At 43.6% G+C, this 27,563-nt stretch overlaps 1 protein-coding gene across 4 annotated transcripts in view; it reads right to left on the bottom strand.

Moving 5' to 3' along the window:
• Positions 1 to 417: 417 nt before the first annotated feature.
• Positions 418 to 27,563, bottom strand: part of GIGYF2 (GRB10 interacting GYF protein 2) — a 148,926-nt gene continuing 121,780 nt past the window's right edge. For 3 of the 4 annotated variants that reach the window (XM_077827171.1, XM_077827170.1, XM_077827173.1), the window contains 9 exons: positions 23,840 to 23,998; positions 20,663 to 20,899; positions 19,555 to 19,677; positions 16,099 to 16,299; positions 15,739 to 15,944; positions 15,248 to 15,402; positions 8,174 to 8,328; positions 7,606 to 7,753; positions 418 to 2,185 (listed from right to left, as the gene is read on the bottom strand). In XM_077827171.1, the coding sequence (XP_077683297.1) occupies positions 2,118 to 2,185; positions 7,606 to 7,753; positions 8,174 to 8,328; positions 15,248 to 15,402; positions 15,739 to 15,944; positions 16,099 to 16,299; positions 19,555 to 19,677; positions 20,663 to 20,899; positions 23,840 to 23,998 (1,452 nt within the window). In that variant the 3' untranslated portion in view covers positions 418 to 2,117. Of the gene's footprint in view, positions 2,186 to 7,605; positions 7,754 to 8,173; positions 8,329 to 15,247; positions 15,403 to 15,738; positions 15,945 to 16,098; positions 16,300 to 19,554; positions 19,678 to 20,662; positions 20,900 to 23,839; positions 23,999 to 27,563 lie in introns of those variants that run through there. The other variant, XR_013347177.1, reaches the window with a different exon arrangement.

Genomic DNA, 27,563 nt, shown 5'->3' on the forward strand with positions numbered 1-27,563 from the left:
CCTTCTTTAGTAAAGATAACTGGGCTGGGAGGGTGCTTGCTGGTTTACTCAGATACTTTCTTTGTGTGTTTGAAATTCATAACAGAAAACGAGCCAAAGGTTGATCTTTCCTCCATAAACAAGGTGATTGTAAATGCATGTGTGCGTGTATGGAAGGAAAGGGGAGTGAAGATTGTGTGGCAGAGTTTTCCAATCTCGGCCTACTGATGTTTATTTTGAATTCTAAAATTATCAAGTAGAAAAACCAGCAACATTCCACAGGAGACCAGGAATAAAGCAGCAGCTGTTGCTCCACATCCTGTGTATTTGCTTGATGTTTCTTGATGAAAACTTTGATGAAGCTCAAGCTTCAGGTCGGTTTTAGCACCAGGAATAATCTCAAAAATCATCTTAGACAAAAGCAAGCAGAAAATGCGCTCTTAGATATAATACAACCAGGTTTTATTTAAGTTCTCTCTTTTTTCCCCCCCCCGCACACTGGCAAAAGTTCAGAGGGAGTTTAAAGTTTTGTAAACATTTTAACTACCCCTCTTCCCCCCCTTTATGACTTTACAAAGCAAAGGAGACAGGGAGACCAGATTTGCAACAGTTCCAAGTCTCTCCGTGCTATTAGATCCAAAAACTATATACAAGTCTGCAGCAGTCTCTGTATAGTTACTGTACAAGTTCGGGGGGGAGGAGGAGGAAGAGAGAGGAGGAAGAGGGGAAGATTACCCCCCAAAAATGAATAAACCAAATGAAATAAAACCCAAAGCCAAACTGCTCTGGAGTAACTCGAGCCGCCTTCTTCAGGCAGTGATGACAAAGACAGACACCTTTACACAGCTCCACCAAATGGCAGCCTCTCCCCCCCCACAAGCACACTGCAGCCCTCTGGGAATGGGAGGTGGGATCGGGGGGTCAAATTAAGTGCATTTTGCAGTTTCAGGTTTTTGTTTTTTTTAAAACTTCTGCAGAGAGAGCTGGGATTACATAAATATTTAATTATTATGGATCGGAATTGAAGGGATGTTTAGCAATTGAAGGTGTAGAAGGGAATCCGTGCCATTGCCTCACACCTCACTTTCTCCCTCTCCACGGTTTATAGGAGTTCAGATGCTGCCTACAGTCAGGTTCTCTTTTAAATCTTATTCCATTATGAAGAGGATGGTCTCTGCCCCTTAACTTGCATGCAATTGTAACACAAAACTGAATCACTACCATAGGAACCCAGCTGAGACTGTGGGGGATACTTGTTTGGAAAGTAATGTCCTTCCCCACCCAAGACTGTAGCTGTCTCTTAAACGAGACAAATTCACAGCAGAAGGGCCTCCAATAAACTGGTCCAATCCCTATGAAAGTAATATTTAAGGGAGTAATTTCAACCTGAACAGAAGAAATACACTCTCCCCTACCCCCATTATACATTCCCATTTGTCCAGGAAGGCTGGAGGTTGCTGGCGGGAGAACTCCAGTAACTATCATCACTACCTAATGAAGACAGACTCAAGCTTTCCCTCCAAAATTAATGTGCTGAGAGGGGCTGGCAGGGGGTGTGCAACATCAAACCAATCCAAGTTAAACTCCACCCACCACCACCCTCTCCTGCTGTTGCCAGTTCTAAAGTTAGCTTATGAATGCAACTCCTGGATTTGGAGAGCACCTCTTGTCCTGATGGAGCACTTAAGTCAGTATCTGTGTGGCATTTTGGTTTTGACCAATCTCTGTTAACCACAAACTCTCTCCATGATTGCAAAAGTTGGATGTGATAAGCATGACCGGGGAAAGGAAGATACCATTTGCAGAATCCCAGTAGACTTTCCAGATAAATCAGCAGAAGAAATGACAGCACAGTGAACGCGTGCTGCCTGCAGTCAGCCATTTTGGGAATGGGTCCTATCTCCCACCCACCTAGGAGACAGAACAAAGTCCACATGTCTATAGGCTGACAGAGACGACAATGACTGTGCAACCTGGGGCAGAAAGATTTTGTTGGGGCTAGAAGAAGCAGCCTGAGATGATTGATTCTGTAAGTAACTGCAAGGCGAAGAAAAATGCAAGTTGGAGAAAGGACGGTGTCCAAAGGTGGAGAATCCATGGTTAACAGACACAGGAAAAGCTGGACAATCTGCACAAGATCAGTAGTCTTCCAAAGTCTCTATTTCTCCCATATTGAGCCGCTCTGATGAGGCATTCACTGAAAATCCTGTAAAACAAAAGCAGCAATGTTTTAGTCTGGCTGTGCATGTGTAAGTATGATATAATCAGTTTTATTTATTATATGCAACTACTGCTTAAAGGAGGAAGTGGAGAATACATGTCTAATTAAACTGTGGGAGAAATTCACTGCAGACTGTAACTACTCAAACTGCAATTTGACCAAGACACCAGGGTTGTCATGCATAGACTTGGACAAAGTGCCATAGGATCTTTAGTGATTAATCATTAACAGCTTGGTCCTGAGTCTCTCAAAAGATGGCACCTTCAGCATCACTGTGCCTGAACACCACGGATAGTACTGTCTCAGAAGGAAGAATGCTTAAAGCACAATACAGTAGTATTTCTAAGATGTTCTTCAGTCGAGTATTTAGGTGGTACAGGAAGCAGGGCTGGCTGGTGCAAAGATCTAACATCCAAGGACTGACCCTGCTCATCCCTGCTTAGCTTCTGAAGATTTGATGAACTTTCAGTCTAAAGTGGTATCAGCTTCCCGTTTAAAACCACTTTTACAACTAGAAGCCTGATGGAGACAGCATGCAGATGTACCAATAGGCACAAATTTAGGATTAAAAGCACCATAAATGTTTGTACTATTTTCAATCCCTACATGCTTTTCATCTATTAACTATTATTCAGGAAATCCAATATACACTTAAAAATAACCCCCAAGTTTTAAATCATATAAATGCTGAAGATCAGATGTACTAAAGAAAGCTGAAAGGGAAAGAATGCACACCAATGTTAGAAATTCAATGCAAAGCCAATATCTGTAGAAGAATGATTTGGATAAGGATACAAAGGTATTGTCACATCCATTCTAAACTTTGGAACTTGTCAGTTTTGTACAGATCTTATTTGAACACCAAGAGAGAGGAAGCTACAAGGAAGCATGCTTTATTTTCTTTAGACAGTATATGTATTCAGAGAGCTTAATATGTGATAGCTAGGCAATTTAATTTGCTGCATATTATATCCACTTTTTAAAAATTGGATATGTTTAAGGTATTTACTAAGCCAAGTGGGCTCCATTGGATGGTATATTAATTCCTATAATTTGAAAAAAATGTTTTCTAGTTGAGAAAGTCCTTGTAATAAAAGGCTATACATTTAAGCTCTGTTACAAATAATTTTATTTAAAATTCTGTATCTCAATTTAATATCACTGATATATCAGTAGACTTTAACCATTCAATTAAATAACCATAACAGAGTCATTTGACATGCATGTACACAGACAGGGGAAGAGGTAATATTTTTATTGGACCTCTTCTGTTCGTGGAAGGTAAAAAGCTTTTGAGCTACACAGAGCTCTTCTTCAGGTCTGGGGAAGGAAGCAAAGGGCATGTAGAGGTAAGTTTGAATTCGTGTTTGCAGTTTTCATATAAAAACGTGCGTATGAACTCTAATATGAAAATACTTATTTTGCTGAAAACAGTATGTGCAATCTAGTGGATAAGGATGCTGATTTTAATATAGTTTGAGGATCACAGTACTGTTTTCAGGGAGTGGTTTAAAATGTATTAAAATCTCTTCCAATGTGTAATATGGATGGATATGTTCATCTTTATTTTTAAAAAATAATAAAGCAGCAGTGTTAGAATATAGATATTCAGGCCTGCCTGTAAAGGCCTATACTTTAAGAACTTAGGTGTATTTTTATCACTTAGCGGCATCAGAGCTGGGAAGGGAACACGGGGTAAATTCTCTGCAGCATCAGAGCTGGGACCAGAACACTGGGGAACAGACTAACAGCATACAGAGATAAGCCCCACTGGTGTGAAGGGCTTCGGAATATGCTTGCTTGGAAATTAATCCCAATAAACATCGTATTGTCTGCACTTCGGACTTCTGGTCTTTTGCTGCTTGATGTCTGTGTGACAAAAACCAGGGAAGTGGGAGGGTGAAGGGAAAGCCCTCTAACAAGTAGCATCTGAACGAAAATATTAGTGAATACTATCCCTTAAGTTACAAGGTAGCAGCAAACTCATTGAAGTTAATGGGAATTATGTGGCTAAACCACAATGCAGCTTTTGAAATATTTCCCCCCATTTTTATTTATGAAAGCAGGCAATTCAGAACAAGAAGACTGCCCATTGGCTAGAGATGTAAGGTTTATAAAAAGAACAAGATTATAAAAGATTTTGCCCACTACATGACCCTTTTAAACAAGACAATTAGGGGAACTGTGAAGCTCCCACTCTTTGATTCATGAACTCTGTCCTGTTAAGAGATTCAAATGTGGGAAGGAATGGGTGGGACTGGGGAGCACATGTATGTTTGTGCAGACCTCATTCATTAAAAATATCAATTACCTCATTGGAGATCACAGTCTATATGTATGAATAAAGTATGCAGAGTAGTTACAGTAACCAAGCAAACAGGATAGAATCCCTAGCTGTGGTGAAGGTGTACAGAAAGGTAAAAAGACCAAGTCTCAGGGAAAATGATCAAGGGGAAACTGGGAGGGGCTTTCAGTATTTCATGGCTTCGGGATAGAAAACACAAGGAATTACAGGCCAGGGAGAAGTGCATCAGAGGCATAGACAATGAAGCTGTTTCAAACATGGAGACAGAAATGAGATGAGGCTCCAGATTTTGAAGAGCTGTAATTGAGGGAGACATGAAAGGAGAAATTACAGCAGTCAAGAGACAGTAACAGGAGTAAGAGTTCTGGTAGATGAAGCAATAGTCTTATGAAAGTGATGGTACATATGCTATATATAAAGTTGGTTTACAGACGGAGGAGGAGGAGGAGAGAGAGTGAAGTGACAGGCTGAGCCCCTCGTCACGGGGAGAGGGGATATGAACAGAAGAGCTGACTGAAGGAGTTATATGAAGCTGGAATTTTAGTTTCCATTTTATCGTCGCACAGACATGGATATGTTCATCCCATACCAGTACTGCACAGATGTCTGCTTTCTCACTCTTTTCTAATATTACAACAAAAACTTAGCACTTATTTAATGCTTTTCAGCTTCAAAGCACTTTAAAGACATCTTCACATCAATCCTGCCGTGGTAAAGAAAGAATCTTCCCCATCTACAAAGAGAAACTGAGGCAAAAGTCAAGACCACAGAAGGAGTCAGTATCAGATCCAGAATTAGAACTCTGGAGTTTGTGATGCCAAATCCTGAACTCAAACAATGTCTGTGATCCTTAACAGGTGACCAGCTTTGCTAATTTCTTTTAAAAATATATTTGTGCTTTCACAGAACGACATTTGATTTTTTGCAAAAGAAAGTATTTCTCCAAACATCAGTATTGCCAATCCATCATTTACATTTGATCTAAAAAGATATGGACCTTTTTGAGGCCTAAGGAACAGAAAAGATTTAATTTTATAATATCCCCATCTAATAGTTAAATTTGCTTTATATGTAAAAAAGTTACATTAAATAGGCACTACTGAATTCCTTCCAAAAACCCTAAGGTGGCAGTTAGATCAACATCCTGAATCACTGCAAAATTATTAGTGATATCTTCGTTTAAACTGAGATGTCAGAGGCCTTACTGTCATAAAAATAAATATTCATTTTTAATCTTTAATTAAATCTAGGTATGGAAAGTTAAAAAATGGAAGCAGAAAACCAATGCTGCAAATTCTGTCTTAAGAAAGAACAGATTCTTATGGGTAGCTTTTGAAATGTCAGGAAACGTAATTTTTATTATGCAAGATCCTTCTATATATTTTCCCAAACTGCAGTATTTGTTCTCATGATTATATTTACTATATCAGAAAAAGGCTGAATTTAGCTGAAGAGACTTATTAACCCTTCTTTTAATATCCTTAAAGATCCAGGATATCTAAAGTAGAAGACCAAATTTCAATTAATTTAAAAAGCAATAGAACAGAATCAGCTTCTCCTCTTCACACATCAAAGAGATGCCCAAGATATGTATATCTGATGCTTAGCTAAAATCGTATAGAACCTCAATTTTTCATTTTAACAGTTTACCCGTAATGAAAAATACCCTTGTGTCATAAATATAAAGGAAAGGGTAACCACCTTTCTGTATAAAGCGCTATAAAATCCCTCCTGGCCAGAGGCAACATCCTGTTACCTGTGAAGGGTTAACAAGCTCAGCTAACCTGGCTGGCAACTGACCCAAAGGACCAATAAGGGGACAAGATACTTTCAAGATACTTTTCCATGTGTTAAGAGGGAAGTTTATTCCTGTTTTCTGTAACTTTAAGATTTTGCCGAGAGGGGGATCCTCTGTGTTTTGAATCTGAATACCCTGTAAAGTATTTTCCATCTTGATTTTACAAGATGATTTTTACTTTTTTTTTTTTTTTTAAATAAAATCCTTCTTTTAAGAACCTGACTGATTTTTCCATTGTTCCAAGATCCAGTGGTTTGGGTCTTTGATGATTTTGTAACCAATTGGTTAGGATATTATTCTCAAGCCTCCCCAGGAAAGGGCGTGTGTAGGGCTTGGGGGGATATTTGGGGGGGGGGGGGGGGGGGAAGACGTCTCCAAGTGGTGTCTTTCCCTGTTCTTTGTTTAAAACACTTGGTGGTGGCAGCGTACTGTTCAAGGACAAGACAAAGTCTGTACCTGGGGAAGTTTTTGACCTAAACTGGTAAGAATAAGCTTAGGGGGTCTTTCATGCGGGTCCCCAGATCTGTACCCTAGAGTTCAGAGTGGGGAAGGAACCCTAACACCATGTAAATTCATTTGTTCTCTACTTCCACAGCCAGAAGTCTCTTCTTCCGATCTCCACAAGGCTTTGCTTGGATTCTTCCAACCTATTTTCAAGGTGAGTAATTTCAGAATCGGGTCAAGTTTGACATTTAAGGGTCAACCAACTCCTCAAGACCACAAATTACAGGAAGAATTGATTCCAAACTGATATTTTTTCCTTTTCTATAAAAATAATTTTTTTAAAAAAATCTGCTAAATTGGCTCTTTCCATCTATTTGTAACTGCCAGAGGGGAACACGTTCAGGATTATGCCTTGCTCATCATACTGACTCCTGATAAAACCACCGCAGATGTACCTGTCTAAAAGGCCCCCCATCTTGTTTTTCTGCCTCTGTTTGGGTAAAGTGATAAACTGAGCATGAACATAGGTACCTCCTTAAACCATCTCAGAAGCATATAATTGTATTATATATATTGTACACCACACACCCAGCATCACCTGTAGCAGTGGTAGGAGTACTGGACCGGCAGAGTCTCAGAGCAGCCTTCAAAAATGCAATGAATTTGTTGTAAATAATTTTAAAATACAGACTACTCTAAAGGGGCTTCCCTCCATCTTTCTTGCATATATTTGATGTATTAATGTCTAGGACTTACGAAAGACCCAAAAAGGACTTCGCAGATGGAACAAAAATTATGACCTCTATCCCAAATAAGCCACTTAGAGGAAGATGCTCATTTTCAAGTATCAAAACTCACCTAACAAACTGGGATCTGCTCGAACCATTTTCTGTTTCTTCTTTTTCTTGCCACTCTGCACAGCTTCGAAGTTGGATTGCTGGTTGTTGCTCTGATTGGTCTGAAAGACGGAATGCAGTGCACTATGGTTCATCCCCCACACCGAATCCTGAAACAAACCAATTCTAGATTACAAGTTAGAATTAAACGTTGCCTGCTCACTGGAAATACACAGATGACACCAAGTCACTTTCCATATGACATGGATAGTAGAATATCCATTAACCTATCCAATAAATTTATCTCTTTTCTAGAACTAATCCTGCACCATAAAATTATCTCCCTATAAAGTTATTTACACAAGATCTCAGATAGTTACACAGCTAACAAGGGACAGATAGATTCTGTACAATTCCACAGGAATACCTGAAATATGTTTCCTCCCCCAGTCTAGATAATCTACCCCTTTCACCACCAAGAGCTAAATACAGAAATGCAGACTGTCACTGAGCCTTTGCTACCCTCTCCAGAAATACTATCAATGTACTTCAAGATCCTCCTTCAAAGCAAAGAACAAGCAAATATGTACCTGCTGCTGCTGACTGGCTTTTTGTTTGGCACGGCGCTCTAGAAACTGCTTGGCAAATTCCTTGGCCTCAGGGGTATCTCCAAGGTAGGCTCTGATGTAATCATGGACCTCGTATGGAGACTCCACTTCCTTCAGGAAAGAAACAAACGTGGGAACTGCAATACGAGGGGAAGAAGATGGACCATGAGAGAGACGTGTGCTGATGCAGGAGTGTGTGTGCGCAAAAACCAAACAAACTTTGTATACTTTATTCAATATTCTTTATCAAACTATCAACCATTGTAAACAGCCTCTCCTGTTAAATTCCCCATAATATAGCCCCAGCAAAAAACGGTTACTAACCTTTCCATAACTTGTTCTTTGAGATGCGTTGCTCATATCGATTCCATGTTTGGCAACAGTGCATACAGCACAACCCATCCATAAGATTTTTCCCTTGGTGGTGTATGTTGGGCTGGCTCTAATGCCTCTGATGCCGCGCGCTTATGCACTGGTATAAGGGGCACCGCCAGCCCCACATCCTCTCAGTTCCTTCTCGCCAGCTAACTTTGACAGAGGATGGGGTCCACCTCCTCGTAGCATGCCTGAATACAGGACATTATCCAGGATGAGATTCTCTGGGCTGAAACCAGCAGGGCTTTCATCCTCTCTGCTATAGCCACAAAGAGTTGCACAGATCTACAGAACAGCTTAGTCCTCTCAATGTAGAAGGCTTGGGCACGCCTGACATCCAACGAATGAATCCACTGCTCTTCCAAATTCCTGTGCAGTTTTGGGAAGAAACTGGCAGGAAAATGGCTTGGTTGCTATGAAACTGCAAGACCACCCTTGGAAGGAAAACTGGTTGGGGGCACAGTTGAACCTTGCTCTTGAAGAACACTGTGTACAATGGTTCTGACGTAAGGGCCCAGATTTCAAAGACCCTTCTGGCCAAGGTAATCACTACCAGGAAGGCGACTTTCCAGGAAACAGCCAATAGATGACACAATGCTAGTGGCTCAAAGGGAGGGCCCATGAGTCTTGACAGGACTGGATTTAAATCCCATGGGGGAACTGGCTCAGGAATCTGAGGATGAAGTCTCTCCAACCTTTTAAGAAAGGAGATGGACATCTTTTTTTGTGTGAGAAAACTGACCTATCGCCAGTTGGTGGGTGGAAGGCTACTACTACTACTACTACTAAGATCACTACTAGGTGTACCTTGATAGATGCTGAGCCTGACCTTGTTGTTTTAGGTAGAGCAGGTAAATCCTATATAGACTGAAGGGGAGACCGGAGTTGAAGAAAGACCTCGTTGGGAAGACCATATCAAGAAATGCTTCCACTTGGCCATGTAGGTAGCCCTAGTAGATGGGTAGATCTGGTGGACTTGTTCTGAACAGGCTCTCTTCTCCGGGTTCAACCATGGAGCTGCCACAGAGGTTTGGGTAGCGTACACAGCCATGGTCTTGTGCTATTGGGTCCAGGTGGAGTGGGAGCGGTAGCAGGGGTGCTACTGACAGCATGCCAAACCACTGTTGGCATGGCCACACCAGAGCTTTAACAACTCTAACCTTGTCCCACTTGATTTTCAGAAGGATCTTGTACACTAGAGGAACTGGAGGAAATGAGTAGAATAGGAGCTCTGTCCATTGAAGGCATCTGAAAGGGAGCCTGGGCTCTGTCCACATAGAGATCAAAACTAATGGTATTTCATGTTCTGCCTGGTTGCGAACAGGTCTACCTGAGGAGACCCCCACCTTTGGAAGATGAACCTGGTGACCTCTGGGTGAAGGCACCACTTGTGGTGAGAGAAGAAAGATCTGCTGAGGTGATCTGCCAGGGCGTTCTGGGCTCCCGGAAGATGGGAAGCTTCAAGCAGGAGTCCCATAAGCGGATAGCCTCCTGACACAGGGCAGAGAAGCATGTTCCTCACTGCTTGCTGATGTAGATCATGGCCGCTGTGTTGGCTGTAAATACTTTTACTACTTTACCCATGATCTGTGGAAGAAACATTTGGCAAGCTAAGTGGACCATTTTGAGCTCCCTGATGTTTATGTGTAGGGAGACCTCTTCCTGGGACCACAGGCCCTTTGTCCTGAGGCAGCTGAGGTGGACTCCCCATCCTAGATTGGAAACGACTGAAACAAGGGACACGAATGGCTGGGGGATGACAAAGGCAACACCTACCGTTGCCGACTGGGGGTCCTTCCACCAGTCAAGGGAGGTGAAGATCGGGTCTGTAACAGTAAACACCAAGTCCAAGTGTTGTCTGTTTGGTGAGTGCACTGAAGCAAACCATGTCTGCAGGGATCTGAGGTGCAGCATTGCATGCCATACCAAGTAAGTGCTTGCGGCCATGTGTCCCAAAAGTTTGAGACAAACTCAGGCTGTTGTGATGGCGTATGCCTTGACCCTGCATATCAGATCTGACATTGTCTGGAAATTGGCCTCTGGACAGAAGGCGTTGGCGTGGGTTGCGTCTAGTACTACCCCAATAAAATCTATTCTCTGTACTGAGATGAGAGTTGACTTTTTTGTTTATCAACAGACGCAGTGCTTGGAAGGTGGCTTGGACCAGGCTGATGCTGGTCTTTACTTGAGCACATGAATAGCCCTTCATCAGCCAGTTGTCTAAGTATGGGTAGAATTAGACCCCTTGCCTTCTGAGGAAGGCTGCGACCACTGCCATGCATTTTGTAAAAACCAAGGGGGCTGCAGACAGAACAAAGGTAAGGGTGGTGAATTGGTAATGGGTCCGGTTTCTTCTGTGGCCTTGGAAGATGGAAACGTGAAAACCGGCATCCTTCAAGTCGAGGGCAGTGTACCAGTCCCCTGGATCCAGGGAGGGAACAATGGAGACCAGGGAGACCATGTGGAACCATGTGGGTCGAAGACCACCCTGGCTCTTTGGGATTAGGAAATATTGGGAATAAAACCCCTTCTCCTCTCAATTTCTAAGGCACCTCCTCCACAGCCCCCACCTGTAGGAGGGTTTGCACCTCTTGGGCTAGAAGTTGCTCATAAGAAGCATCCCTGAAGAGGGACAGGGATGGGAGGGAAGGGTGGAGGAAAACAGAAGGGTATAACTGTCCACCACTGTATTTAGAACCCAGCAGTCTGATACGATGAAAGACTACACCAGGCTGAAGTGGGAAAGTCGGTCTGAAAACAAAAAGGGAATAGGCTCCGATGAGGGAAACGGGTATAGCACCCTGAGCGCACCTTCAATGTTGGGGCCTCTGGAGTATCTATGCAATCCCGGTAGTGAGATTGAGGTGGATGGAAGCGGTTGACAACACTTGTAACCCTTGCTCCTTCTCCTGAACAGGTCCCATCGTAGCAGTGGCGCCGAGAAGCGAGCTGGCTGGTGAGGCCTGAAATGCTTCCTCGAAAGAGCAGGAGCATAGAGGCCCAAGGACCTGAGGGCAGCCTTTAACTCCTTCAGCCCATGGAGCTTTACGTCCATTTTATCTGAAAACAGTGACATACCCTTGAATGGAAGGTCTTGGATTGACTGCTGGACCTCCTGTGGTAGCCCCAAAGATTGCAACCAAGAGCATCACCTCATGGCCACTGCAGAAGCCATTGTTCTGGCTGCGTCCAGGGTCTACTAGAGTGAGGCTCTAGCTATGTTCTTTCCCTCCTCTAAGAGAGTGGAGAACTCCTGCCTGGAGTCCAGAGGCAATAAGTCTTGAAATTTCATCAAAGAATCCCACATGTTGCGATCACATCTCCCCAGCAGGACTTCAAGATATGCAGCTGCAATCTACCTATTGAATATATTTTTCTGCCAAACAGAGCTAGTTTCTTTAAGTCTTTATTTGGAGGTAATGTTTGCCTGGCCTTGCCTGTCCCTCTCATTGGCCGGCACTGGAGTCAGGAGGAGGGTAAGAGTATAAGTACTTTGGCTGTCATGTATTTCTTCTCTTCCCTCTTCAAAGTGGGAGGGAGAGAAGATGGGGTCTGCCACAGGGTTCTGACTAGATCCAAAAGAAGCTACGTTGATGGATAGGGCCATCTTTGATGGTGCTACTGCAGCCAAAATGTCAATGTGGCTATGGAAAGACTCCTTGAGCACCTCAACATCTAGCCCCAGATTAGCAGCTATTCTCTTTAGAAGCTCCTGTTGGGCTCCAAAGTCATCTTGCAACAGCGAGCCACTTGGCTCCAAGGTGGCCTCACCTGGGGAGGAGGCAGAAGAGACCTGTACCAGAGAGGGAATTCCACCTCATCTTCTGCCCTTATTACCTCCATTGGGCCCACATCATGTGTGTATCAGTACTGGGCTCGGTACTGGAATCAGGGTATGGTGGTGAATGGAGCTATGTGGCAGCCCGCCTCTCGGATGCAACCATAGGACCAGTGGACGATGGTCCTGGTACAGAGGAAAACCTCCATTAGTTCCAAAATAGCCACTGCATCGGCCACTATCCTCCTGACCAGTTGCCAGTGGGTGACCGATACCCGGGTCCAGTGGCATGTAGAATGGGTACCAGCTGCAGCTCTTGGGATGGGCATAGGGCTCCACCGCAGACTCCGAAAAAGAGTCCTTCTGACGTGACCATGGCTTCTGCCATTTGGTGCCAAGGGTCTGGGAACCAGTGCCGGACCAGGGATGACCTTGCAGAAGGAAGGAAGGGCCAGCTTGCCTCTGGAAGGTATCTAGGGCCCAGGTGCTGGGAAAGAGCTTGGAGCACCATGTTCTCTCCTGTTCATTGGAGTTGGTGATTGTCCCATCAGGGTTGGTGATACCGGGAGAGATAAGTCCTTGGTGGCTGCAAAGGCCTCCAGGGTAGAAGGCACTGTTATCACACTGGAGCCACAATGACTTCCTGGCATCAGCGGGGGTGGGTCCCACACTGAACTCAAAGGCCCTCAGGGTGGAGTCAACTGTGCCATCATGGGTTCGGGGGTGGAGGATGCACTCCACTGCCTTCCCCTTGTTTGCCTTTCTTTGGCACAGAGGAGTGTCCTCTCTCGGCTTTTTTCTCACCACCAGAGATGGAGAATGGTGCTGAGAAGAGCGTGGTGCCAGAAAGGCGTGTCACACTGAAGCTGAAGTGCTCGGTGCCGAATCCGAGTGGCTTGGGTCTATTGCTGGTCTAACAGCAACTTCCGTTAGGATAGCCCTCAGTCTAGCTCAGAGGTGAGCAAACTATGGTCTGCGGGACCATCCTGGCAGCCCTTGAGCTCCCAGCCGGGGAGGATAGCCCTCCTCCCCCGCAGCCTCAGCTCGCTGTGTCACCAGCACTCTGGGCAGCGGGGCTGCAAGCTTCTGCCAGGCAGCGCGGCTGTGAGAGCTGCCAGCCTGCCCTGGTACTCTAGACTGCGCGGTGGCGTGGCTGGCTCTTGCCAGGCAGCGAGGCTGCCAGTCCTGGTGCTCTGAGCAGCATGGTAAGGGGGCAGGGAGCAGAGGGGTTGGATAAGGGGCAGGGAGTCCCAGGGGGCAGTCAGGGGAGAGGGGCTTGGGATAGGGGGTCGGATCTCAGGGGGGACGGTCAGGGGACAAGGAGCGGGGGGGTTGGATGGATGTGGGGTCTGAGGGGGGCAGACAGGGGGTGGGAAATGGGAGGGGCCAGGCTGTTTGGGGAGACACAGCCTTACCTACCCTGCCCTCCATACAGTTTTGGAACCCCAATTTGGCCCTCAGGCCTAAAAGTTTGCCCCACCCAATGTCTAGCTTCTCTGTCTTTCTTTGTACGAGGCTTAAAGTCCTGACAGACCTGACAGTGCTCTCCTACCTGAGATTCTCCCAGACACTTCAGACAACTGGAGTGTGGGTCACTCACCTGCACAGGTTTGCCACAGGAGGCACAAGGTTTGAAGCCCAGGGATTGGGGCATGCCTGAGCCCAGGGTCAAAGGGAGCCCCTCTACATTAAAGGAGAAGGACTAACTTTCTACACTAGTACTGTTTACACTAATACTATACTAAGACTAAAACTAAGCTAAAGAGAAGAAACCATTGAAAACACCTTGCTGAAACAAAAAGGGATATTCCAGCAACCATCAAAAGCAGTAAGAAGGAACTGAGAGCATGTGGGACCAGCACTGCCCCTTATATTGGCGCATAAGCGTGCAGTACCAGAGGGCACGAGAACTGGCCTGACAGATACCACTGAGGGGAAAATCTCCGACAACAGTGCATGCAGCACACTCACACCTAATGTGGAATGAACATGAGCAAACACTCGAAGAACATATTGTGGCAGACATTCTACTATTTTACGTACAGAAAAGGAGACAGTCCCCTCTCACCCCACTGTGATGTGCAAGAAAATTAAGCGTACAACCACGAGGGCAAATGAACCACTGCTTCATGACTCGCAGTTCCTAACTTAAAAAGAAAAGGCGTACTTGTGGCACCTTAGAGACTAACAAATTTATGTGAGGATAAGCTTTTGTGAGCTACAGCTCAGTTCATCAGCTGCATGCATCCGATGAAGTGAGCTGTAGCTCACAAAAGCTTATGCTCAAATAAATGTGTTAGTCTCTAAGGTACCATAAGTACTCCTTTTCTTTTTGCAGATACAGACTAACACGGCTGCTACTCTTAAACAGTTCCTAACTTGACTCATTTTGCAGCAGAGTTAATATCAGAAGCTCAGTGAACCCCAGGCTCAAATGGACCATAAACAATCCTCTGCTCTTATGCTGCAATCAATACAATTTTACTGACTGAAGCATCAGACCAGAGCATAGTTCATTCAAACTGTACCCCAAAAATGCTTTAGAGAGTTACAATGTTAATAATATTGCATGTATTTAGAACTAGGTTAAATTCTCATTCATCTGTGACCTGTCACCTCCATCCAAAAGGAACCATTTTTATGGGTGAGAGTGGGAGAGTCTGGAATTAGTCCCAATTCCATTCTACCTGCAATATTTTACCCAAAGAGGGAAGACAATGCAGTGCAGTTTATAGCAATGCCATTTCCCAACTAATTATGCCCTCTTGCTGAATGAGCCAAATAGCACCTTGGTAGAAATGCAGTCATCATCCACAGAATTTCATGTGTGCAAATGTACAAATGTGATGTTGTTCTTCATATACTGTTACAAAGCATAACATTCATTCTTTCCCGCTTCTTACCATCTAAGTTGTTCGCTGTGTTGAGTGCATGAAGCATCTGTTCACACCACTGAGTGAATCCATCCTGGGCTTTAGTAACCCCTTGGAACAACTTCAACAGCTTCTCCTCTTCTTCCGCCTTCTTGTTCTGTCTGCTCGTAATTCCTATGGATTTACTGACAAAGAAATTGTAAATATTGCATACTATGCCTGAAACAGCCATCGATTTACTTAGACAATATTATCTAAGATAACAGTGCATAGCCTACAAAAGCCCATGGATTTACAGAGGGCCAGTAATGTTTAAGAGTCAACTTATTTTCCTAGTGGATAAGAAAAATCAAAGAAATTGGGACTCTGTAGACAGCCTATAAGCTGTTTGTTGCTAAACACTATTTTAAGACAGTGGTACAGAATTTTCAAGAACCAGAGGTGATGAAGCTATAGTTGGTTAAAATATGAGTGCAATACTAGCAGTCCTTTGCCAAAAACAAATTCCTCCCGATTCCTACCTGAGGCTGGCATTGCTCTTGTTTTTATTGGTTGAGTTACGAGGCCCCATTTCTTTCACTGCATCGTCCCAGAACCCCATATTTGAGTTTTTGGTGTCAGCATTGCTCCAGATGCTGCTGACTAGATCAGATGCCCACTGGCTGGTGGGATTAGTGTTTAGAGAGCCCCACACTGAATTCCCAATGCTGCTGTGCAGGTTAGAATGCTGTTGAAACAGAACAGAAATGAGACCCTGGTTATTAGCATCAGGTCTGGAGAAACAGCAGCAATGTCTCAGAAAACCAAAATGGAGTGTGATGAGAGGGGAACAATGCAAGTAACAATTCTCCATGTTCTGGTTAGGTAAATAAGATATGCACCGTAGTACTGCGGACTCTGTTCGGCTGCTGTTGCTGCTGCTGTTGCTGTTGCTTCTGCATCTGCCTCGCCTCTTCCTGCTGTATTTCCAAGAGAGATTTGGTAGCGCCTGTTGGCTTGGTGACATTACCCCAACCTGACATTTTTTGTTGCTGCTGTTGCTGCTGAAGGGCTTTCATCAGTTCACGCTGCTGACGTCTTTGCTGTTGCATGCAAAAAGAAACAACATGCCTTTCTTACTCTCTGAAGATAATTACTATTGGGGATACTGGTTTCAGTTTGTTTGTTTTTTGTCGACATGAGCAGCACTGTCACAATGTAGGCCTCAGCCTTTAAAGCATGTCAGACAGATATGGGGTTCTCAACCTTTTTCTTTCTGAGGCCCCCCTAACATGCTGTAAAAACTCCACGTCCTACCTGTGCCACAACAATAGTCAGAGGATGAAAATACCATCTATGTCTCTCAAATATATCCTTGATTTTTGTAGTCAAGAGAACTGACAACTTCTTGGACAAAAGGGGGCAGCAGCTTTGAACTGGCATGAAAACTAAAGAATCTACCATTATCTGAACTTCTGGTTAAAGTGTCATAAGAGCTTATGGTACTAATGAAATTTCAGAGAAATTCAAACTGTGTCAAAATTATCATATGTATATTTTGTTTTGGGTTTAACGTGTGATAGCCTTCCATGTGTCAGTGGCATAGCTTGCCTATGGTTAGGACCTGGGCAATTTTGAACTAGATTAACATTCTTTAATAAATAAGTAACTGAAGATCTAAATTCTACTTTAGAATTGTTAACCTCTTACTCAGGTTAACAGTAGTGTAGACATACCCACAGATGTTAACGGTAAAACAAAATAGCAGCCATGTGAATCCTAAGAGGATGTAAAGATAATATGAAAGGATCCATGCTATTTCAACCCAGACGCAGAACTAGTGACTCCCTCGTCCACACTCCAGGACTTCCACTGCACTGTCCACGTGGGACGTTACTGAATGGCAACCTGGTGCACTGTAGAGTCATACCCTACTGTGCCGCCAGTAACTTGAAATGTGGACAAGCCCTATGAGTTGTATCTGAAGTGCCCTAGTCCCGGGATTGAAAACAGGAATGGAAAATGGATTTCTCTCATTTGCTAAAGACGATGACAATCATGCAACATGTCTCCTGTTTTGCTACAGGAAAGGGTAAGAAAGGTAGAAACATATGTAGTAGATTACCCATCAATGCTTTTCACCAATGAATGCAAAAATATGTATCTTCTTTGAGATTCATGTTTAAGTTACTGTTAAATTTGTGTTTTGGAATGTGGTGAACTGTTTCCCAATCCAGAGACTACTTGCAAAGGAGAGGGCTGTTTTTTTTTACTAACTGGTAGAGGTTACCTCCCAATGTGGTTGTCTTCCCTCTGATAAAGAGACATTTTAAGTACAAGCTCTTGTTTCGCTCTCTCTGTCAGATAGTGGACAACTTAAAGTGCTAAGTGGGAAATTGCCCAGTTCCTAATCTTGATAACTTATTGTATGCAGTGTTGTTGTAGCTATGTCAGTCCCAGAATGTTAGAGACAAGGTGGGTGAGGTAATATATTTTTTGGATCAACTCCTGCTAGTGAGAGCACCAAGATTACACAGAGCTTTTCTTCAGATATTATGGATACAGTACCATGAACGCAACTGTAGCCATGAGACCCAATATTTGCAGTATGAGTTCTTAAACTTTTTAACCGGCCAAGTAAATATACAGAAAATTTATAAGACCTCCCAGGATGCTTACAGAAAACACCAAGGGATGCTCAGATTAAAGTTTTACAGTAGTTATAATACCCACATCTCAAACTCTCATCTGCTCCAAATTTCTACTTTGCTGATCTTCTATACCACTTTCTGAATGTAAATCCACATAATATTTTGGTGCAGGATTTTTCAAACTCTCATAGCATTTATTATTTGGAAAACTATCAACAGGATCAGCATTACCTGGGAATTTAATGATACCCATAGGGAAAAAGAAAGAGTTCTACACTCTGAACTTGTTTCTACTATAAAAACATCTGCTGTATTGAGCTTCTGGACATCAGACATGGAAGGGAAGATAAGAATTTTTGGCCCAAAGAAGATTATTTCTGTTTTTACAAAAGGAACATCGGGACCCAAACCGGTCTAAATGAACAAAAAATAACTAAGGATAAGTCTACATAGTTCATGGCAGTGAATCTCGTAGACCCGGTTGACCTCCAAGGCTCCTACTAGCACTCTAAAAATAGATGTGTAGACTGTGCTTTGAAGTTGCAGCTCGGGCTGGAGCTTAGGCTCTGAAAGCACATTCCCTCCCTGGAGGCTTGCCCACAGGCAACTTGTGGAGGGGCTGGCGGGGGGAATGTGGGATCATGTGTCCCCCTCCCCAAACTTGCTGATTGGCTTGTACTGAGCACGCTCAGTAACACTGTTGAAGCCAGCTGCCCTCACTCTGCCACCTCCCCTCCCACACTATTGACAGACACGGATCATCTCTGGGCTCACTGCTGCAGGCTGTGTAGATATATTCTAAGAGTACTACTTGTAGGTAAGATCCACAACAGCTCTACCCATATTTTGGTACTGTACCACACACACATTTGCAGCCTGTTCAGAAAGATTTGCTTCTAGCTGTTGCATGCTCTTCTATGGCACAGCTAAGCAAGCTTTTTCCTCAACTGCCATTTAGAGACATTATACCTGGGGTTTAATATATATGGCATAGCTGATAATACTGCCAAGACTCCACTGTCTTTAGCCATGGCAAGTGAAATCAATCTAGGCCAAAGAAGATCAAGGGGCTAGTCAACCTAGCCACCAATCAGGAGAGTTATTCTACCACTTTAATTTTCTTCTTCCATATGCAAAAGAAAAACAGCCAAAAACCAAAAAAGAACAAAAATTGCGGGTGGTCAATAACAAGAATAATGTAAGGATCAACAGCCCTCAAGAAGCACCCCAAGAGTATCTTTATGAAGTGTCCATCTCAATCCCCACATTTTTTCTACATTACGAAGACCTGCTTTGTTCTCTTAGAATTTCATTTCCCCAACACTCACTTAATATAGTTGTGCAAATGCATCTCACCTTGATCTTCTGTGTTCCAGCACTGAGTGTCAACAAGAATTTATCAATGCACCTGTTATTCAAGTTCTGAATGTCCCCTGAACACATATCTCTAATATATTGCTGGGAGTGGATATTTGCATTCAAATACAGTTTAGGCTACAGGTTAAATTAGCTCTGTAGTTTCAAATAAGTACCTGGTTCTTCACCTGAAAGACAAAACAGCCCAGATGACTTGGTCCTATTTAAAAATTTGCTTATTACTGTTTTTCTTTTATATTTACTCACTTGATCAACAGCTAAGTAGAAACACAGCTAATTTTACTCCAACACATAGTTTACAGACCTCAAATCTACTTCAACTGAATTTACCTCCTCTCGAAGCTGCCGCTCTCTCTCTTCTTCAAGCTTTTGGATTTCTGCCAATGATAATGTGGTCTGGGACTGACATGCTCCTGAGCTGGATTGCTGGCCCCATGTTGAAGAAGAAGGGAGCTGGGAAAAAAGTAGGAATTAATAACAATTACAAATTCTCTGAAGTGAACACTACTGAAACTGCAAACATACAGACAAATCTTTTGATCCCACTGAATAGAAGGGATACTACAAGATACCCAAAGGTCTGGTTTAAAGGTATCAGTTTTTCAGTGCAGTCATATTTTTGTTATATGTGCTTGCAGCTGCAAGGCAGTGTCAAGGCCAGCTGTGTCCCGTGAACAATTACGTAATAGGATACAAACTGTTATTCAAAAAAATGGCAACAACTCTGGGGACTAAAACATGTGCATTTGCCGAATAAAAAATTAGTTACAATGCATAAACCATTTTGATCATTTTTTTTCCCTCAAAAACAGCATGGTATTTACTTGAAGCATATTTAAGGCTCAGTTACCTCACACTGGAGACTACTAAAACAACTGAAAGCCAAACAGTATAAATGTTTTTCAAATTAAGAACTACAAAAAGGAGGAATTAAAAAAGACTTCTTGCAGGTGCTAGCTGCAAGGTGAGTTGGGGCCTGTGATGTAGAGATCACTCTTATGTGGACCAAGGGATGCCACCTTTCCACCAGACAAACTAAGCCACATGCTTTCAGGTCTCCATCAACAACTCAGCTCCTTAAAAACAAGCCATGACTCTCCTCGAAGTGGAATAAAAAATTATGTTATTTTTCTCTTCCGGCAACCTTTCTTGGCTGGCTGAGTTCTCTCTTCCTTCCTTTCCATTTGTTTTAATTTACTCTCCCCTTGTTTCTCTCATCCTTCACCAAATATCGAGCATCTCTTCCTCCCCAACAACTCTTTGCTTTCCCTTCTCCTTCCTCATCATACAGTTCCACCACTCAGTTCCCTTTCTCTTGATTCAGTCCAATTAACTAGACGCCTTCCAAGCTAGTTCCATTGGTCCTACACTATGGGGACGTTTTAACTGCACACACCAGTTGAGTGGGAAAGGAAGTTAACTTGTGGAAGAGCATTACCTTCATCTGTGCAAGTTGCTGCTGCTGCTGCTGCTGCTGCAACCGGCGCAGAGCCTCCTGTTGCTGCTGCCTTTGTCTTAATAATTCCTTCTGGCGCTGGAGTTCCAGCTCCTTGTGCTTTCGCTCTTCCTCTTCGAGCTGTAGTCTGGCTGCCTCCTCTTCCATGTGCAACCGGTTTTCCTCTAGTCGACGCTGGGCCTCCTCCTCTTCACGTGCCCATTTGGCAGCTTCCTCTTCCTTCCCAGGATACAAAGAACAGTAAAGTCTCTAAGAGGACTCAGAAGATCTAAATTACTTCATGAAACATGTGATACTTAGAAGGCCTGACAGAACAGATGGAAGCTTTTTATTTAATTGTACAAATATGGTCAGTAAAGAACACATTTATTCAACTTTATCCTTTTCAGGCTGAGAAAATAATTTGGTCTATTGTCCTTCAAAATACAGATTTCACAATACTCCCTGAATTAGAAGGGAAGCTTTCCTTATGGTGAAAGCTAGCTACAGGTCAGACAGGACAGAGGGAAAACCAAATACTGCCCCACCTTTTCCCTGGGATTTTTATTCATATTATTACTGTGCACCTCTACTACTTGCTACTAGCCCTCTCAGTGAAGTGCTGCTGCCAGCTTTGAACACATGAAATGAGGAAAAGTAGAATAAAAAAGGGAGACAAGGTTTGCAGATCAGATTAGAAATGAGAGGGAGGGAAATTAACACCCAAAAGATAAGATTTGTCTATTTCATACTACTAGAACAGCAAAGGAGAAGGCTCTTAAACCAACAAGCACAAGATTACGTGGTGGGATAATGAAGGAAGTATTGCTAGATGAATTGCTAGAGTAGGAAGAGGAACAGAGACAGACACTGACAGGAAGTTATGAATTTTAACAGTGGGCAACTTTAAAGTGGATTCTGAAGCTAATGTGGAGACAATGAAGTTGTCTGGGAACAGATGTGATGAAGACACTTGTCATAACTATAAGGGTAGCCTAAAATTGCTCCTTACCTGTAAGGGGTTAAGAAGCTCAAATAACCTGGTTGGCACCTGACCAAAGGAACCAAGGGGGACAAAAGATACTTTCAAATTGGGGAGGGGCAGGGGGAAGAGAGGCTTTGTTTTGGGTTCTTTTTTTCTGTGTTCGTTTGCTCTTGGGACTAAGGGGGTCCAGACATCAATCCATGTCCTCCAAACCATTCTGAACCAGTCTCTCATATTACAGAAATTGTAAGTACAGCCAGGCAAGGCGTACTAGTTTATCTTTGTTTTCTCAACTTGTGAATTTTCCCTTTGCTGGAGGGAGGTTTATCCATGTTTTGTTGTAACTTTGAAACTAAGGCTAGAGGGGGTTCCCTCTGTGTTTTGTGCATCCTTTGTTACCCTGTAAAGTTATCTTCCAACCTGATTTTACAGAGGGGATTTTTACCTTTTCCTTTTTTTTTTTAAATAAAATTCTTCTTTTAAGAACAGATTGATTTTTTTTCAGTGTCCAAAGATCCAGGGATTTGGGTCTGTGTTCACTTTGTAACCAATTGGTTAGGATATTATTCTCAAGCCTCCCTGGGAAAGGGGGTGTAAGGGCTTGGGGGGATATTTTGGGGGAATAGGAACTCCAAGTGGTCCTTTCCCCGATTTTTTGTCTAAATCACTTGGTGGCGGCAGCATACTGTTCAAGGACAAGGCGGAATTTGTGCCTTGGAAAGTTTTTAACCTAAGCTGGTAAATACAAGCTTAGGGGGTCTTGAATGCAGGTTCCCACATCTTTACCCCAGAGTTCAGAGTGGGGAAGGAACCCGGACCACTTTTAAAAAAAAGTGTAAGATGGCTGTCAGAAGGAGTGGACACATAATGGAATCTATAAAGCTAGAACTTAGGTGGCCACAAAAAAAGGAAGTTACAGTAGCCAAGGCAAGAGGATATGAAGGAGTATGGATAAGGTTTTCAAGCAGGAGTGCAAACTTGGCAGAGTGGAGTCAGGCAGATTGGCAAACACAGGCATTGTGGGAGAAGAGTCAAGGATTATACAGTATTCTGTAGTAATGTCCAAAACACTACATCTTACAGAGTAAATATTTTACACTATCATGGTAGAATACTATAAACATTTTGCCCCCCTTTTTAAATTAATGACCACAGACTGGAAAGCTTAGGCCACAACATATTCTGGAGCCCCAGTCAAATATGTAATGGAAAGTAAAACATTCAACAAATATAGCTCTGTCACAGGCTGGCTGGCCCCTTAAACTATTCCCACTGAGCTGAGTGTGATAGTGACTTGATGATTGATAAAGATGCAGAAGATCAGAGAGAGGACTATTTAAACAGATCTGTGAACTCAGGAGAGGAGACCCAGGAGAGAGTGGAACAAGGGGATTTTCCTCTCTGGGAGAGGCTAAGTGAAGTCAGGCTGGAAGAGGCTCACAGGGAACAAGTTAGGTTCTTGGGGGGTGGAGCCAAAGATAGGACCTGTAAAGAGTAGGGAGACTTCTGACGTAAATTGCTGGAGTCCCTGGGGAAAGGAGGCAGTGCGGGGAATCCTGCTGGAGGAAAAAGCCACAGAGAACAAACAGGCAGGCTGGCTCCTGTGAAGGGCCAAAGCACCAATGCTTGTTGGAGAATAGTGGCTTCAGGAAGATTTATGTTAGGCAGGACAGTGCTTGATACCAGAGACAGTGAAAGGCAGTGGAATGCTAGGAAAGGGTTGAGAACCAGGCCCAGAAGATAAGTTGATTATTTGGGACTCTGAACTACATTGGACATTTTGATAATCTGGAAGGGCTCAGAACTAGCTACTTCTCAGCCAGAACTGAGTGGCATGCAAAGACAGATGGCCTGCAGGGGGCAATAGAGACAACCCCCCCTGCAACATGGCTTGGTGCAAGGAGGCGCTCCGCTGATAAATGTGAACTGCTACCTACTCCACCTTCTCAACAAAAAAGTTGTGACGGCTTCCCACAGCACAAAGTTTGTTCATCCTTATTACCAGGTTGAAAGGAAAATGTAATCCATGTTCAATCAGTTTAATTCTGCCCACATGCAGTTCCACTACCAGATTCCCATCCTGATCAGAAAGGCTCATCCTCTCCTCCACTGGTATTACTATTAAGTCTCTGTGTTCACTCAGTTCCAGCATCTCCCATGCCTGAGCATGGTAAATCCCTTACATTCATTTTCACCTGTTTACGAAGCAACTCTTCTCGCTGACGTCTTTCCTCCTCTTCTCTTCTCCTCTCCTCCAACCTTCTAAGTGCTTCCTCCTGTTGTTGTCGTTCCTCTTCCTCCCGCTGTCGTCTTAGTGCAATTTCCTGCTCTCTCTGCCGCCTCAGGGCTTCTTCCTAAAGATGGGAACAAAAGTGATACACACCAATTCACTAAACAGAACACAAGGTGGTCTGGCCACAGGAGTTGTCTCAGGGAAACCTGGGCACCCAACCTTTTTTTTTTTTTGGTGTGTTAGTGTTAACACAAAGCATATTATAAAAATCCTAGAATCCCAAAAATACAAAGCCATGGGTTAACAAATATTGTGGTAGGACATGCATCCCCAAGACAAGTGAGTTTTGATGAAAACATTGGTTGTTTTTAGGTTGGAATGGTCTCCCAGCTGGTACTAAGGGCGGGGGGGGGGGAGGGGAGAGGATGCCAGGCCATGGCATGCGGCCCAGCACCCCTGTTGGTGCTGGGTGGGGGGGAAGGGTTGGCGGAGCTGGTAGGGGCTTCCTACCCAGCTCCACATCCTTGCAGCTCCTGGGCGGCAGAGGGACCAGGGGATTCGCTGCTCCAGCCACAAGCGCTGGCTGCCGCAGAGCCCATTGGCCAGGAACCACAGCCAATGGGAGCTGCGGGGGCGGGGCCTGTGGGCAGCATAGAAACCACACACCGGCCCCTCTGCCACCTAGGAGCTGCAGGGTAGCCAAGCCAGTGATACCCAGGGAGCTACCCACCCCAAGGTAAGCGCTCCCCGCTGGCCCCAACACCCTGCCCCTAGCCCTGAGTGACCTCCCACACATCTAAACTGCTGCTGCTGGCCCAGGGGTTCCTGGCTCCAGCAGCCCCTGAGCCAGCACCCACCGCTGCAGAAATCACGGCGGTCATGGAAAGTCTCAGAATCCGTAACTTCCATGACAGACTCACAGCCTTAATCATAACACATCAAAGAAACACATCTTGCAGCATGCCCCAAAGGTCACACTAATTTTGGGCTCTGGTGAATCAAGGGAACGCTAAAACCATTGCCCTTATCAACAGTCCTATACCACATCATACATGTACTGCATAAATGAAGTATAAACATACAAACTGCCATACCAGATCAAACCAATGGACCAGTTTACTGTCCGGGACAACAGTAACCACAGATGCTTACAGGAAACTACACAATGGACAATTATGGAATGACCTGCCAAAAGGGAAGTTTTTTATATTCCCCAGCAGTTAAATGCCCTGAAACATAAGGGTTTATATGCTTTCTGTTATCCTACCTAACATAACTGTGTTATTCCAGGAGAATGGCTTTGGTTTCCAACCAGTATGAGAAAAAATGATGACCCTTTGACCATTTTCTCTTTTTGTTTATTTAAACGCTGATATGGCATATTAGGGACGGCCCACGGGCATGCGTAGCACACTGTCTGGGCCAATTATAAAGCCAATGCCTACAGCTAAAATATATTCACTCATGAAGGGAAAAGGATGCAGCAGCTGCTTTTTCATCTGTCTGATAAAAGATGGCCCTAATCTTCAATTACAAGCACTTTCCCTGCCCCCAGCGATAATGGGAAGGGACTCAAAACAATTTCTGACTTTTTGATGTGGCTCTTAGGTCTATGGGGAAGGGCTCACAAACTGCATTTTGTTTGTTCGGGGAATGTGAGCAAAGTTTTAATCACAGAACATCTCCCTGCCCAAACTTATGGACAGGCACAATCTCCCAGTCAATGACTAGTGCTCAACACTCACTGCCTGAAAATGAACCAAAGACATAAGAGCCACTGGCTCCCTCTTGCAAGTCAACAGATCACTAATACCACTGCCCCACTTTCCCTTGTAGAAAGGAGAGCGCAAATGTAGCAAGAGTAAAGAGATTCCTTCATTCCACAGTTATGAAAGAAGAGACATTGTTGCATCATGGGCAGTTGAAAAATTAAGGGGTGGATGTGAGGAGGAAACTGATCTATTTAAGAGTGCTAATAATAAGTAGGTTTGATTTATAAACAAATGAAAGCAATAATCCAGATCACGAAAAATTGGGAGCCAGGTGGTTTGAACTCCTGGGTATGATCAACTGGACTCTGCTGTTAAAAGAGAATCTTAAATTGGATGAATAAAACAGGGTCATACTCAAGAGAGAATAATGCAATCTCCCAGATTTTCAGATACTTATTCCTTGATGTTTCTTTCCCAGCCGTTACAGGGTCTTCATATGCAGAGTCACACAAACATACTTAAGAACAGGGGATCAATAGAGAGGCATACACCACACACAGACCACTCTGACTGGCCATTTCCAGTTTTAGAGGGTCTGAAGCAAGAGCCTTTTGGAACTCGATAATTTATGGAGCTATTTTTTTTTCCCCCCATCAATTAACTTTATGGCAAAAGGTTCACATGACTCCTCTGGATTAGAAGAAAAATATGAAATATAAAAGTTTTTCTTTGCAAGAGAAATATGGTTTGATATGCAGATATTTAAAATCTATCCTTGTGTAACTGTCAAAGGCCCTTTATAGACTTCTCAGCAGCTAGACGCTGGTTTAATGGTCCACCATTTGCATGTTGTAACAGAAAAAGAAATACAGGGAGCTTGACTCAGAGTTCCAATTCAACAGATTCTTTTACTTTCCTTACATTGTATTCCAAAAGACAAACAAACATACCATGGGCATGTCTACGCTACAAACTTAAGTTGTCTTAAGTTAAATCAACATACAACCACCGCAGTAATTACAGCAGCTTTTCATGTCCACACTACCCTCCTTCTGTTGGTGGATAACGTCCTCACCAGGTGCACTTGCACTGACTTTAAAAGGGGTAGTGTGGGGGGCCGAGAGCAGTCTCCCAGCTCCAGGTGGAGCTCCCCGTGCGGAGAGCCCTGCTGCCACATGTGCTCCTGGCTCCAAGCACAGATAGCAGCCTGATTCAGAGTGGGGAGCTGGGGGGCCAGCCATAGCTGTGAGCCAGGCTGTGAATCCTACCAGTCTTTCTTGTCAATTTCACGGCTCCAGCATGGAGCCGTGAAACTGACACGAATGACAGCCAACAGTCAATGTAAGTAATGCATCACGCTAACTATACCAACACAAGCCCTATGCCTCTTGTGGAGGTGGAGTTATTGAGTGCAGTAGGGCACTTACATAGGCAGGAGCAAGGCCGTAGTGTAGACACTGACATAATTAGATCAATGTAAGATGCCTTATGTCGACCTAACTCTGTAGTGGAGACCAGATCTATGGTTGCTCTGAAATGTAATCCTCTTGTTTCACATTCATAATCCACTTACCTACAAAAATTTCTGGAAAGCATTATCTGGTGTGCAACGTTCCACGAACAGCCAATATTTAATTTAATGCCTCAAATATTTAATTTCTAAGTTTGAAAGTGTACCAATTCTTCATGTAAAGGTATTAAAGATTATGGAATTGTATACACGTGCTCTGGAAAAAATGGATGATATGGTGTTGGTGCCCTTTAAAACTTGCCATCTACCACTGTGTTACTGGAATTTGCAGTACTCCCCTCACTGTATTTAAAATTGGTAATTATTGCAAATATAGCAAATAAGTGTTTATACTAGGGCTGTTGATTAGGTTAAGCACAAACTCACGCGATTAACTCAGAAAAAGTAATCACGATTAACAGTGGAATTAAAACTGATTAATAGCGATTCATTTTTTTAAACAA

Source organism: Eretmochelys imbricata, chromosome 9, assembly GCF_965152235.1.
Source record: "Eretmochelys imbricata isolate rEreImb1 chromosome 9, rEreImb1.hap1, whole genome shotgun sequence".
NCBI classification, from domain to species: Eukaryota; Metazoa; Chordata; order Testudines; family Cheloniidae; genus Eretmochelys; species Eretmochelys imbricata.